The 14,944-nt window shown below is 33.7% G+C and overlaps 1 protein-coding gene across 2 annotated transcripts in view; it reads right to left on the bottom strand.

The window, feature by feature from the left end:
• Window positions 1-14,944, bottom strand: part of WASHC4 (WASH complex subunit 4) — a 55,094-nt gene that overhangs the window by 2,746 nt on the left and 37,404 nt on the right. For both annotated transcript variants that reach the window (XM_082634466.1, XM_082634467.1), the window contains exons 25-32: window positions 14,389-14,523; window positions 12,369-12,477; window positions 8,538-8,604; window positions 7,878-7,964; window positions 5,799-5,946; window positions 3,357-3,453; window positions 2,573-2,769; window positions 1,895-1,994 (exon numbers count right to left, since the gene is read on the bottom strand). In XM_082634466.1, coding sequence (XP_082490592.1) covers window positions 1,895-1,994; window positions 2,573-2,769; window positions 3,357-3,453; window positions 5,799-5,946; window positions 7,878-7,964; window positions 8,538-8,604; window positions 12,369-12,477; window positions 14,389-14,523 — 940 coding nt within the window. The remainder of the gene's footprint in view (window positions 1-1,894; window positions 1,995-2,572; window positions 2,770-3,356; window positions 3,454-5,798; window positions 5,947-7,877; window positions 7,965-8,537; window positions 8,605-12,368; window positions 12,478-14,388; window positions 14,524-14,944) is intronic.

Raw genomic sequence — 14,944 nt, 5'->3', positions numbered from 1 at the left:
TAAGGACTATATTGCTAAATTTCAAATTAAGAAAATGCTACATCCACCAAATGTTTCTCTAATATCACAAATTATATGTAGTTTATTTACCTTAATTTTTTAGAAATCTAGGCTAAATATTGCAAATATAATTGTTTTGACTGGTTTGTAATAGTGGTGTAGAATTGTGAGACAGCCAAACTGCATCTGAGGTGGGTTTCACACTGCACATTCCCCCAGCTGGGCCAAGAAACTGTAGTGCTATTACTGATAGAAACATGGTTACAAATTCACATATAAAACTGTCCAGGATGAATAACTTTCCAACTGTATTTACACTTTATTTTTAAATGCAGGTTTTTATTATGACTGTGATAAAATGAATTTCTGCCTTTTGTGCAGAATGTCATATATATATATATATATATATATATACACACACACACACACACACACACACATATATACACTTCATTAACAGAGAAAAACTATTTAATGTTTTCAGCAACTTTGACAACATCTCTGAGCAAACTTCAGCTAAAATAGAGTCCTAAAACAGAACCACCACCCAGCATCAGGCACGTGGGTGACATATATTACCCAAAACCCTAGACAGCTCCTTAAGAACAGCAGTCCAAAGCAAGGAGCTCCACTGAGACTGAAATGTCTGTTTTGTCTTAATGCTTTAGGCCTTAAAGTAAATGGCCAATCCACCTGCAGAATATTCCTAGTTACCTAGGCTGGAGACAAGGTTCTGGCATCACGAAAGGCCTGAGCAGAACGTAAGCAATAACTCAGTTTCTTCACAATTTAGATTATACTGACTCTAATTCTTCCAGATGGCTTCACTAAATATTATTTTTAAATGAACCTAAACATAACATATTTTTTTTTATTTAATAAATATTTAGTATCTTCCAGGTAACAGCCGGCAATCATTCTTCAAGAACACGATTATTATTCAGTCTAGATTCCAAAAATGCCTGCATTTAAGTAATACTGATGGAACATTATCAACAGGGAACAGGGTAACTGATATAAGTGGTCTACCCAAATGAATCACCTCTATTCAGTGTGAAAAACATATTTATTTTAAAATTTAACTGGCAAAATAAGATTAGTAAAAACATCACGTTTTATGAAGTATCTTTTATTCTTGATTTGTGAAATACAAGTAAGAAAAAGGAAAAAGAGCAAACATGAAACCTGTCATGTTGCTGTACCTAGTTTTAAGCTTCCAAAGAGGAAACCTAAGTTACATAATTTCCATAACAGAAAAAAGGAAATATCCGTTCTTCAGGGAAGACAATTGTTGCTAAATTTCAAATTTGAGAGAAATGTACCACGAGGGTCCCTTAAGTATGAAATGCTGAACAATTTACACCCACAAAGAATATAACGGACAGAATCCTCTCCTTAATGACTATCAGCTATTATGGCTCTACTGCTCTCTAATTCTCCAAGGCCTGGCTATGGAGGAGCACAGGAGGCTATTACTGTGACACTAAAATGGCCCTGACTATTTTATGTCTCCTTAATCACCTGTCCCATACATTCAGTCAGTGTCTAGTCATCAGCAGCTCTGACTTAAGCCAACATTTAGTCTCCTCCTCTAATTTGTTCATTCTTATCTGATACAGTTGAAGGGTGAAAGAAAAAACCCTAAACTTGGTAAATTTTTTTTTAATTAAGAGATGAACTGAATAAAGAGTTATCTCAGGATGAATTGCATAAACTATGTTAAATTTCTTTTCAGTTTCACAAATGATCCCCTTAGGCTTTACTTCTTTAAAAAGACATTTCTAGGTCTATATTATTTTTCAAAAAGAAAAGTCTGACTAGATAAAATGGGGTATTCGTGTCTACTACTAAAGACAGATTTATTGGTCTTTCCAAATTTAAGCCACTCACTGACCTTCTTTCTCTTTCTTTTCTTGGTTTTCTTCAGCTGCAGTCTTGTCAGCTCTGAAGAAAATTCTTGCACTGCTCAGTGAGAAACAGAGCAATTCAAATTCCTAAGTAAATTAAAAAAATTAGAAATAAAAGCTGAGAATACTTTAGTAAAACATCAAAATTATATTTAATATCTCATTATTTCTAAAAAGCTCTAGTGAGTGCAAATCACAAACACAGAAACTGAACTGTGTAATCCACCCATTTTTTAAGATATGAGTCAAATGGCTTCCAAATACCATTCATTTAAAAATATACGGGCCGCCCTGGTGGCGCAGTGGTTGGGAGTCCGCCTGCCGATGCAGGGGACACGGGTTCGTGCCCCGGTCTGGGAGGATCCCACGTGCCATGGAGCGGCTGGGCCCGTGAGCCATGGCCGCTGAGCCTGCGCGTCCGGAGCCTGTGCTCCGCAACAGGAGAGGCCACAACAGTGAGAGGCCCGCGTATTCCAAAAAAAATAATAAATAAATAAATAAATAAATAAATAAATAATAAATAAATAAATAATAAATACTCTTATGACCACTATTCATCTCACTTGTTAAAATGGGAGTTTCAATATGATTTATGTTTCTTCAGTGATCAAGAAGTAATGGATATTAAAAAGTCAAAGCAGATCTGACTGTTAACTCTCCTCTACCTGTAGATAAACATCCAGTCGCTTCTGAGTGAGATTCATGGTTTGTAGCAGTTTTTCATCCTGACTAGTTGACTGCACATTCTGTTGCTTAGCAACTGCTCTTATCTCCTTCAGGTACTTCTCTCTAACAGACTGGAACCAGTGAAGTGAGTCAAATTCCTGGTACTGATCCAAAAGCTTCAGAATATAAGCCACACCTAGAAGTCACCGGCAAAACCAAAACAAAATTACAATGTGTAGACAAGTTACATTCTACTCCACCAATAATTCCTAAAATTAAGCTAACCATTTTGAATTAATCCTCTTTCAAATTACATTTTACAGCACAAATGAATAAGTTTAGCAATATGGCTTAATTCCTCCTTAAAAACATATAAAGAACTAAAAAAAAAGGCCAATCAAGAAGAAATAACATGGCTATGAAAATCACCTGGAGATAACATATGGCTGTAAAGGTGGGGAAAAACTTCCACTGCTAAATTGACAACAACTAGGAAGCTACAGGAAACTAAATACAAGATGCTCAAACTGTAAATAAAACCACAAAAACAAAGCCTAAATAATTAGGTCCAACCACTCTAAGTGATTAGCAATACCAAAGGAGCATGAACAACAGTATAAATAATGGTCAATCAGATGACCCAGCCAAAAAATAAACAGTAAACACTGCTCGTGAAAAACAAATCTACAAAGAGCACAAAGCTCTATTCTCAAGCAAACATTTTGAAAAATCCATTGTAAGGTAAACATAAAATTCATGAGAAAACAATTCCACTAAGCTTACCCATGGCAAAGCCATCATCAGTAAAGGCAGCTCCAATTTTATTTTTTTTATTCAATTTCTCCTTGCAACTAATGGAATGCTCTACAAAGTTGAGGGTCTAAAAAGATATAACAACATTAGAGAAACAATTGTGCTAAAAAATCTTCAGTTCCTAAAACAGACGTTTCAAAAATTATAAACAGGATCTCTTCTAAGCTCCTGTCCTTTTGATTTGAAACGTTTCCCTCATATAAATAGCCTCTTGGTGAGGTCATAATCTGTGTAAGTATCTCTTAATGGCTCTTCTTTCCAAGTCCTTTAAATATGAGCACTCCCTCAATCACCACTTAACCCAAGCACAGTGCTTTTGTGTATGGTTCATTCTAAAATATTATGCACATTTAACAAATGAAGGCACTGAGACTTGAATGGTTTAGTAACTTGCCTAAAGTCATACTCTAAATCAAAGTTGTAGTCAGAAAAGTAGGCCTGCTTTACTTAAAAGCTTAAGCACTCTTAAGCATGGCAGTCCTTACTTCTGCCCACCCAATTCATTCTACAGCAGTAGTTCTTACCATATTCTCGGTTTAGAAGGCTTAGTAGTCATTTGGATAAACAAATTCCCCCCCAAAAAAAGCACTTCCCTAAAAGTTTAGCTCCTCTGAAGTACCTTACCTAATCATAGCATTTATTCAACAAATATTTACTGAAACTTAATAATACCAGGCATTATTAAATAATTACAATAAAAAAATGAATACCATCAAAGAGTTCACACTCTATAGAGCAGCACTCCTGGCAATGACAGAAATGCTGTGTATCTACACTGTCCGATACAGTAAGCCACCAGTCACATATGGCCACTGTGCACTTGAAATGTGTATGGTAAAACTTAGGAACTGAACTGAATTTCTTCATAAAATTTCAACTAATTTACATTTAAGTAGCCATTAGGGGCTACAAAAGGATAGCACAGCACTGGGATATAGACAGACCTGTTTAAAAATAATTATGGTACAGTGTGATAAGTACTATAATAGCCTACACTGGAAACAAGATTATCAAGCAAGTTCCACTTTTTTTGCCTGTAAAACTTACTTGGCAATTAATCACATTTCATAAAATCTTTGTCAACTGTTACTTAAATCTTCTTTAGATAGCTCATTTATGTTTGTCTTCTTTCTGGAATTAGATTATAAACTCAAAGACACAAGAAGAGCATCCTATACTTCTCTTCTTTGTAGTGTTCGTAATCCCTCTTGTTTTCTCCATCGCTAACTGAATTCTGACAGCAGAATTCAAACCCATAAATGGTTTGCCATTGCTGTTTACCATGACTTCAAATTAAAGAAAGATGGTGAGAACTCACCATGAGTTAGTAACTACACTATTATCAAAGTATAAGATAGACTCGCCTCCAATCTGACACTTCTATTCATATCTGAAAAGATAATGCCTATCAGGTAACTGTGGACATTTTTGCTACATAACAATTATTATAATAGAGCATTAACAATTAACGTATTAAAAAAAAACAGTAGAAAGGAAAATGTGTGAAGAAAAAAGCTGTCCATAGACCATCAGCTGCTTTCAATGGATAATAATGGTTCTAATATGTTAGAACATATGTGTTAATTCAGGCAGCAACGTAAAAAGTTGTAACTCGATCAAAGTTAGATGTAATCAAAAGCTACATCTGCTCAGTGATATTTAGATTTTAGAGCTATCCATTTATAAATTTTTTAAGAAAGAGCTTTGTTATAGAAACCTCTATAGAAAAATAACTCATATTGCTAATATATACCTCTCTAATCTCTTAACTCCATTTTCCCCACTGCGACAATTGTTTTTATATTGCGATTTTGGTTAACTTGAGCTATTTTTAAGATGCCAACTACAGAATTAGAGCAAAACATACCATATGCTACAACGAGAAAGCACTAAAATTTTAGCTTAGGTGTTCATATTTAACTACCAAAAAGACAGAAGTTGTCCTCAAATAGTATGCTTTTAAGAAATACTTCATATTGTAACTGTCTACATTAATCACTTAAAATGACTGTATGGTATACTTCAGCCCAAAGATATTGTGTGTGTGTGTGTGTGTGTGTGTGTGTGTGTGTGTGTGTGTGTGTGTGTGTGTGTGTGTGTGTGTGTGTGTGTGTGTGTGTGTGTGTGTGTGTGTGTGTGTGTGTAATAGTGTATGCTCAAGTAATTTAAATTACACTAGGATTTCTCTGGCTGTTATGAACAAATAAGAATCTTTCTGAACTATGAATAAGTCTCATTCCACATAGCTAAGAAGTAAAAATTCTAGGCCGCATTCACTGAGACCATATTTAGTTTTATCTACAACCAGAAAGTCAACAATACAGTCTGTTTGCATTTCCTGCTGTAAAAAAAACTGGATCTATTTATTAATACTTTTTCAAAAAATTCATTTTGGGTACTAAAAATACTCACCAGAGGTGGAACAATGATATAGAAATTTCGGAGATGTATATTCTTCGGCCTTCGAAATTCTGGAGCAAAAACATCCACAAGCATTTTGAAATACTCTGTGCCTTCGGCAGAATTTCGTGTGTGATCACTGAGGACTGAATCCAAATGCCTAAAATGCAAAAAAATTATTTACTTGGTTCCTTTCTCAAAAGAAGATGTGGCTTTTAAAATCCACTTCTCATTAGTTTAGATGAGAGCACTCAAAAATGTGAAATATAAGACATCTCTAAGTAAACTTCCTTGGGGTTCAGAATGAACTCATTTTTTTATGGACAGAGGCTAATCAATATGATTTAATTAACTTAGTTCCTAGAACAGAATATGTAGGGCCTCTTGGAACTTTATAGAATTTTGTATTTCTTCTTCTCACAATGAGCCCTGTAGAATTCCATTTCATTGTGAATAAATTCCTTTTCATCTTAAATCTCTTCACTATCACTTCTTCTATACCTCCTTACCTCAACTGAAACCCATCTCCTTTTGAAGAACTTAGCTTCCCACTCAACCTTTAGAAACATTAGCTGCTTTTTCTCCTACATCCCTTATGTACAGCTATTATCACTTTCAAATTATTATTCCCCCACCACTAGACAGTCTTAGAAATCTCTCCTTTGAGACTCACATGATCCAACTATATCCAACTACCCCCTCCTGAAAGCAGGCATCTATAACGGTTTTAACCACTGCTCTACATTTATTTATCTTGGACTATGATACCTACTCCAGTTCTCCTCCATCATTCTGGAAGACTTAATGTCCATTTAGATAATCAATTCGTTATCATAACCTCATAACTCCATGACTTCACCTGCCATGAACTTTCCTTCACTTGATGAGTAAACATTTTGGGTGAGAATACAAAATAGGTACTTGCCATTACATTACATCAGGGGGCCCTATAATGTCAGCATGTCCTGTTACTGGTGATGCTAAGTTTGATCACTTGGTTAAGGTGGAATACATCAGTCTCTCCATTGTGAAGATGTTTTTTTCCCTTTGTGATTAATAATCAATTTCTCAGATAATTTTTTCATAGTGAATGAATACTCTGTTCTCCAAAAATGTTTGAGAACCCACTGACGATTTGTCTCATTTCAAGTATTACAGTCATGGTTGCAAAGCTGTTTTTTTCCCTAAATTTTCTCATCCCTTCTGTATTTACTAGCTGGCTAGCACTGTAAAAAAGAACTTTCCCTCTGCTTCTCCAACTTTTCTTATTATCACTATACTCACGGTTTCTTTCTTAATTCAATGTATTATAAGCAATCTCTACCATTATTCTTTTTGATATTCAAATTGTCTCCACTTTGCCCAGGGGTGCCCCTTCATGCCTGAGTCAATAAGTGTTACAATTATTAATAATATAACTTAGTTTTCTAAAGACTTTCTTAACAGTTCTGCATGCCTCTCTCAAGTTTTAAATTGTTTTTCAAAATCACCATTTACTCAAGTCTGTAGCTCTGCATTGTCCAATAAGATAGTCATTAGCTATTTAAATTTAAATGAAATAAAAATTTTAATTCAGTTCCCTAGTCCCATGAGCCCTATTTCCAGTATTCAACAGCTACATGTGGTAGTGACTGCTGTACTGGACACTGCTGCTCTAGATTACATGAAAGGAAGGACTAGTATTCTAGAAATACTAGTTGGCAAATAGAAATATTTAAAAAGAGTAAAAAGAAATAAATGAAATGAATTTTATTAATGAGATCTGGCATTCTTTTTTAAACACTAAATCCTCAAAATCAGTTATGAACTTTACACTTCAGCACATTTCAATTCGGACTAGCCACATGACAGATGTTCAACAGTCACATGTATTAGAGACCATGGTCTAGAAGATTCCTTTTAGAGAAGTTGGAAAGACATCAGAATACTGTAGTCTTGAAAAAATCATATTTCATCAACTGAGACCATTACTTGCATAGTAAAAACACTGACATATAAGTTTATATATTACCCTCTAGTCCTGTCTTTAACATTTAAATGAACATATACTTTTTAAATCTCCAAATTTAAATTATTCCAAAATTAGATTACCTAGCTGCTTTTAATGTTTCTTCTGCAAGACCTTCTTCTTTTACTAGCTCTTCAAAATTTACAATATCTTCAAGATCAGGTACAAATCTACATAAGAATTTGGGAAGGAATTTATTAAGTTAAATATGTGAAATTGACACAGATATGAAAGCAGTACTGTAAGACTCAATTTTTCAACTGTATCTTTGGAAAGAATTTTGCGTTTCATTTATATTATTAATATCACCACTTTACCATAATTGAATTTTAGATATATGAATAATCAAATTATCCTTAAAAATCATGTAATCTATAGAACCATTCACGAACTGTACCAGTAAATTAACTATATCTTTAAGAGAAATAAAGCTTTTCAATAGTCTGCTGTAGTCTTAAAATTTAGGAAAAAATTTAACTAGTACAACTAATAATTTTCTTCCATACTTGATCTCAAAATATATCAACAGAGGCTTTATAAATGTTTGATAAATGAATGAATGAATCTCAGGAGGCACAATTTTACCAAATTATAGTCAATAAAAATTTACTAACTGCTTGGTGTCTGCAACTGTGAAGAATACAAAACACCTCTCTACAATATTACTTATAAAAAAGACAGATTTAAATGACATAAAATTTCTAAATGGCATAAACAAGGCAAAAATATGTTTGCATCCATACCTAATGGCATTGCTGCTACAATGAAGGCCACCAGATCTTATCATCCGTACATAGCCCATAGCATTACCTTAAAAACCACACAGAAAAAAAATCAGATGTTTATACAAATATCTAAGTTCTAATAATCAGGAATACAGTTATTTATAGCAATTACAAGGTTTCCACTCCTAAGTAGCAAGAGATTTTAATGTATTTTACACTTCAGTTTTTGCTCCATAAAAATAAAACTTACATATTTGTGCACTTAAAATATAAATGTACATATATACATCTATATTAAATATTTTAAAAATAAATGTAACTTGCACTTGTAAAGTCATTAAATGCTGACTACATTTTAAAAAATCAAACACTTTAATGTATTACTATATCAATAATTTCCTCACTCACATTAAGTATGTGTCTGTGTCTCTCACTCTCATACACACACACAGCTACAAGAGATATTCAGAAATCCTTATGTGATGCCTCCCAAACTAATATCTACAATCTGGGCTACTCCTCTAGGCTTTTTTATCCAATGCCTACACCTACATGTCTAAGAGAAGTTTTAATTTAGTAAGTTCAACTCAAACTCAAGATCTTCACCCCCAATTATATTTTCTACCTTAGAAACTGACAATTCTATCCTTCCAGTAGCTCAGGCCAAATGCACTGAAGTCATCCCTGACTCTTTCCTTTCTCTCACACTTTATATCTAATCAATGGGCAAATTATGTTGGCTCTACCTTCAAAATGTAGCCAGAATCCAACCAGTTTTCACCACCTTCACAGCTATCACCCTATTCCAAACCAGCACCATCTCCTGCCTAGAAATGCACTATGCAGTGGCCTCCTGATCTCTCTACTTCCACCTTTAGCGTCCCACCCCTCACAATGTTTCCTTCACATAGCGGCTGGTGGTTCTTTTAAAACTAAGTTGGAGCATTTCATTCCTTTTCTGAAAACTCTACAATAGCTTTCCATCTCAGAATAAAATCCAAATTCCTAACATGGTCATCACAGCCTTGTATGATCTTGCCCCTTGCTGCTGTTCTGATACCATGCCCTACCATTCAGGTCTTCACTAACTCCATTCCAGCCCCTGACTATTTCCCCAAAATGCCAAGCAGACTCAGGCAGTTTACATTTACTGTCGCCTCTTTCTGGTATACTCTTCTCCTAGCTATGCATGCACATGGCTTATTCCTTCATGTTATTTAGGTTCCTGCCCATATGTCACCTCCTTAGAGCTTTCCCTGAATATCACTAAATAGCACTGCCCAGCCCCACTATATCTCCTTACTCAGCACCTATCATTGATACATTATATATCTCTCTGTGTCTCATCCCACTAGAATGCAAGATGCATGATACAGCTTTTGTTTTCTTCACTGCTCTATCCCTAGAGCCAACATTTCCTACTCAAATGAGATGAAATTACTTGGGAGAAAGAATAGACTAAAAGGTAAGAAGCTGTTAACATTTCACAACCATATATTACAGTACTTTACATACATAATCTCATCTGATACCTTTTAAAACCCTCAAGTAGTATTACTGAATCTATTTTAAGGCTTATCTCAATATGAGAGATGATGTTGAAATGTTTCTTTATGCATCTTAGAAAAATCAACCATCTAGTGTGATTGTTTTCCTCCAAATTGTCAAACTGGTATCTGACTGATCGAATGTGCTAGTGAGAAGCAAACAGAGAGTAGCAGTTAAGAGCAAACCTCTGAAGCCAGACTAGTTGGGTTCAAATATGGACTCTGTACTTTTTAGCTATAAAGCCAAGGTCAAGTTATAAACTTTGTGTCTTAGTCTCCACATCTGTTAAATTAAGCTCTAAAGGGGCAAAGACTTTGTTTATTGTCATAGGTATCACCAGCACCTAGGAACACTGTGTTGTCCTCAATAAACCTGTGGAATGAATGAATGGAAATAACATTTACTTCATAACATTGTGAGTTTTACATGCATTAGAACATATAAAGCACTCAGAACAGCCTTGGCACATAGTAAATAAATGCTCAATAAATGTTAATGGTTGTTAATTATTTCAACAGGCAAAGAAGGACTTAGGCAAAAGGACTTCTCACTTTGCTCCCAGCTCTGAGATTCCTTACTCCTTTTCTCAAGAGAGTGAGAGACTCAAAAGCACATTACAATTTTTTATAGGCAGAGGTAAAGAATTTGTATTTCCTAAGGAGAGAATAAAGAATAAAATGCTGGAACAAAGTAAAAAGGATAATATGCGCCAACCGCGGAATACATGCTAGTGGCAACAGAGGTGTCGTTATTTTTTGTGTATTGGGGGAAAATGTGTATTTTGATGTGTATTGGGGGAAAATGACTAGCATACTAACTAAGCTCATGATTTAATGATAATTTTAGTACAAAATTATACTTTTCAAAAATATAAAAACAGGAAATAAATACTACTACAGGCAGTATTCACATGGGGGAAAAAGCTCATATTGGTGTATGAATTAAGTGAAGTTTTAAGCAACACTGCTCCAGAAAAACAGCTCTTAATTTGAGGCCCATGGACTCTGACTTTGAGCATCTGAACTCCAGTATATTATATGCAAAAATATATGTGAACGTGCATATGGGCACTGTTCTGGGAAAAACAAAAATCAATCCAGAGTTTTCATCAGATTCTCAGAAAGGGTTAAAAAATGTTGCTCCAAAAGTTTACAATCTAATATGTCATCAAATATCACTATGAATAAAAAAGTACTTATTTGAAAATACCTCATTATTAAATTGTTTAAAATTAAAAATTTACTAAGGTAAAATTCTCTAAGTTCTTGTACTAATACAAAATAGAAAGGTCTAATATGTAAACCAATTAATTTATAAAACTTAAGCTAGTGCTCACTGACTTTACTACCTAACTAAATGCTTGTAACACCCTTCCCACTAGTAAACTTAAGACCCTTAGAACAAAGGCTATTTGTATTCTCAGCATCTAGAAAAATATCTGGTATAACAGAGCCTTTATAAATGTTTGATAAATGAATGAATGAATCTCAGGAGGCACAATTTTACCAAATTATAGTCAATAAAAATTTACTAACTGCTTGGTGTCTGCAACTGTGAAGAATACAAAACACCTTTGGACTTGGAGCCAAAAAAGCCCCAGCAACACCACTTCTCTCTCTTGAGTTTCTCTTTTTTCATCTTTAAAAACATGACTACATGCCTATCTCAAGGGTTACCGTGCGGATATTACTAAAGATAATATATGTGAAAAGCTCTAGTAAGCATAAAGTTTTTTAATCTAGGATTATTTTTAAACGCAGTTCTTGTTTTTAAATATAGTATTACACATTTCAGAAGACAAGTTCTACTTGTAAGCAGAAGGACAACTCAAGAAATTATATATAAATATGAAATGATGTAGCATAGAAAAATTATTAGTTAACTTTTCACATAAACATTTTAAACCTTTGCGTTTAGGCTTAACTAAAGTCTAAAACAGTGCCTTGAACAGAGTAGGTACCCAATAAATAGTTACCAGTTGACTATTTACCATGAGTATGGCCTTTGAGATGACTTAGTTATTATATTTTTAATTTAACTGAAGAGCTTATCCACAAAAATATTTATATTATTTTATTTATAAATATTTCATTTATTTAAATTAATCCACAATCTCTCAATTATTAAGCACCAACAGTCTAATCATACTTGAAAAACTTTTGGTAAGAAAAGGAAATTATTAGTGGAATAAAGCTGAACTCAGGCACTCACATATTAAGTTTATTCATATGAGATACTTAATATATGAGATAGAGTCTTGGGATTTGTACGTTATTTCCCAACACTTTTACAATAACTTACCAATTTGGCTGATGAGTTGCCTGAACTGATCAAGGTAGCTTTGTCCCTCTGGGGTTATTCCAAGTTTTCTGATGCCTCGATTGAATTTTTCTGCTCTTTCAAAAGGATACTAGAGAGATAATTTGAAGACCACCATTATTAACAAAGACCCCTAAAACATAAAATGCCTACCATGACAATACGACTGTCCTTTCTAATTTTGTATTTCCATGTGCTTAAAAAAAGTCACTGAAGTCTAATGACAAAAAATTTATAGCACAAAACTACCAATATTCAAGGTCAATACAAATTAAATAAGGAGAATAATTATTAATGCCGCCAAATTTAGGTTTTCCACCAACATTATTTGTCTCCCTAGACCCAACTACTCTGTCAGATAGATAAAAGAAATCAATTCCTCCTAGAAACATTTGTTCAGAAATGTGTGACCAAGTTTCCATGGCCTGAGAAGTATCAAGGACTTACAATTTTTCAAGTCTTAGCCAATTAAAAGATTTAGAAAATTACTCATTTTATATTAATAAAAAATGGAAACAATACTTATCCAACAACAGTATTATTATTTATTTCTCTAAACACTAGTAACTTCTGTTCCAATAAAGATGAGTGAATATAATTTTGTACAGATAACTGTAATCTGTAATTTTAATAATTATTTCACCAGAAAGTAATATTTTGCTGCTCTGACACTGAAAAGAACTAACAACTAGTGTATAAAAGGGCTGGAACTAGGTGATGCGTAAGACAGTTCTGGATGCGGCAAATCAAACGTAAGATCCATCTAAGCCTGTTGGTTCTCCATCCACATGGCTATATGCCTCTGTACTGTTACCACTTGCAATTCTTCATTTCACTATGGGAAAACTTAGCCCTGAGGGTGAAGGGAAAATGACATTCTTATAAATTATAGATGGGACTGTCAGTTGGTACAGTATTTTTAGAGTACTTGGCAATATGTATCAGAATTTTAAATACTCATTTTCTTTGCCCTTTTCCTCTTCAAGGAATCTGTCTTTCAAAAATATTTGAACACACAGATAAATGTTCAAAGATGTTATGTGTAGCACCGTTTGTAACACAGAAAAATCACAAAAAAACTAAATATCCACTCAGTAGGAGAAGGTTAAAGGAGTTCCAGTATACATCTTTACTATCAACTCTTTAAAAGAATGAGGTAGACCTATAAGTACTGACATGTGATAAGCACACTGCAAAACAGTATGTTTAGTTTTAGTCCATTTTTGTTAAGGAAAAAAAAAAGCAATATTTGTAATGCACAAATACATGTTTATCACACAGACATCTGGAGGGCATCACATGACACTGTTAACAGTAACTGCCTCCAGAAAATGAAACTGGAAGGAAAGAGAAATGAGGGAGGATATTTAGTTTATGCACTCCATATTGCCTAAATGTTACAAAATGAGTATGTTCTGCTTGTGTATTATTTTAAAATAAAGAAAGGTAACACCTGACTACATTGATCATTTAATTTTTCCTTACACTTTTGTTTACAGTGAATGCAAAGAGTAAGAAACTGCAAGGGAAAATATAGAAAATAGGAAGCCAAATCAAGGAGACGTTATGTGAAAAATAATAAAGAAAAAAAAACCCAAGAGAGTAACTCATAATGAATTTTAGCATAAACATTTGCCATACAGGCAAACCTTGGAGATACTGCAGGTTTGGTTCAAGACCACCACAATTAAGCAAATATCGCAATAAAGTAACATGTATTTTTTGGTTTCCCAGTGCATACAAGAGTTATGTTTACGTTGCACTGCAGTCTATTAAGTGTGCAATACCGTTATGTGTAAAAAAAAATGTACATACCTTAATTTAAAAATACTTTATTACTAAAAAATGCTAACCATCACCTGAAAACACAGGTTTGCCACAAACCAATTTGTAAGAAAGGCAGTATCTGAGAAGCACAATAAAGCAAAGCACAGTAATATAAGGTATGCTTATATACTCAACAGTTGAATCAAACTACCTTAAAAAGAATATGTAAAAATACCTTATGATCATTTTGGTCCTTGATTTCCCTGAAAAACCGAATATCTTTAATCAATCTGGATTTGATATGTTCATCATACATAAATTGGCTAAAAATATAGAACTTCTTTTTCAAAAACTGGTAGGTGAAATTAACCTATAAAATTAAAATTTCAAAAATTGGAGAACGTTATGAAAATTAATTTCAAATCAATATTACTGAATAAAATAATCTAACAAAGTCTAATTCATGTCGGACCTGAAATATTTAAATAAATGAAGGTTTTTTTGCCCAAGTTTGCAGAGCTTTCTAAAAGCTCCCCTTAAATATTTTTATGACACAAAAGGAAAAAAGAAATTTAAAAAATGGAAAATACTTTCATAATAAGACTAAGAGCTATAGTTAGAATCATAAACCAGATTTGACACTCTAGTTTTCAAGTCATAAACCACACTCAGAAGCTTCTATGTTCCACCATTCATAAGATTACTTATTACTAATCTACGTGTCTAAAATGATACTAAAGTAAGAAACATGGTGCTCTTTGACCTTTCCTGAAGGAAGAGAGTAAACACTC

Source organism: Mesoplodon mirus (genome assembly GCF_964341445.2).
Source record: "Mesoplodon mirus genome assembly, chromosome: 11".
NCBI lineage: Eukaryota > Metazoa > Chordata > Mammalia > Artiodactyla > Ziphiidae > Mesoplodon > Mesoplodon mirus.
Note: the sequence above shows the minus strand (reverse complement) of the source record. Positions and strands in the feature narration are given on the sequence as shown.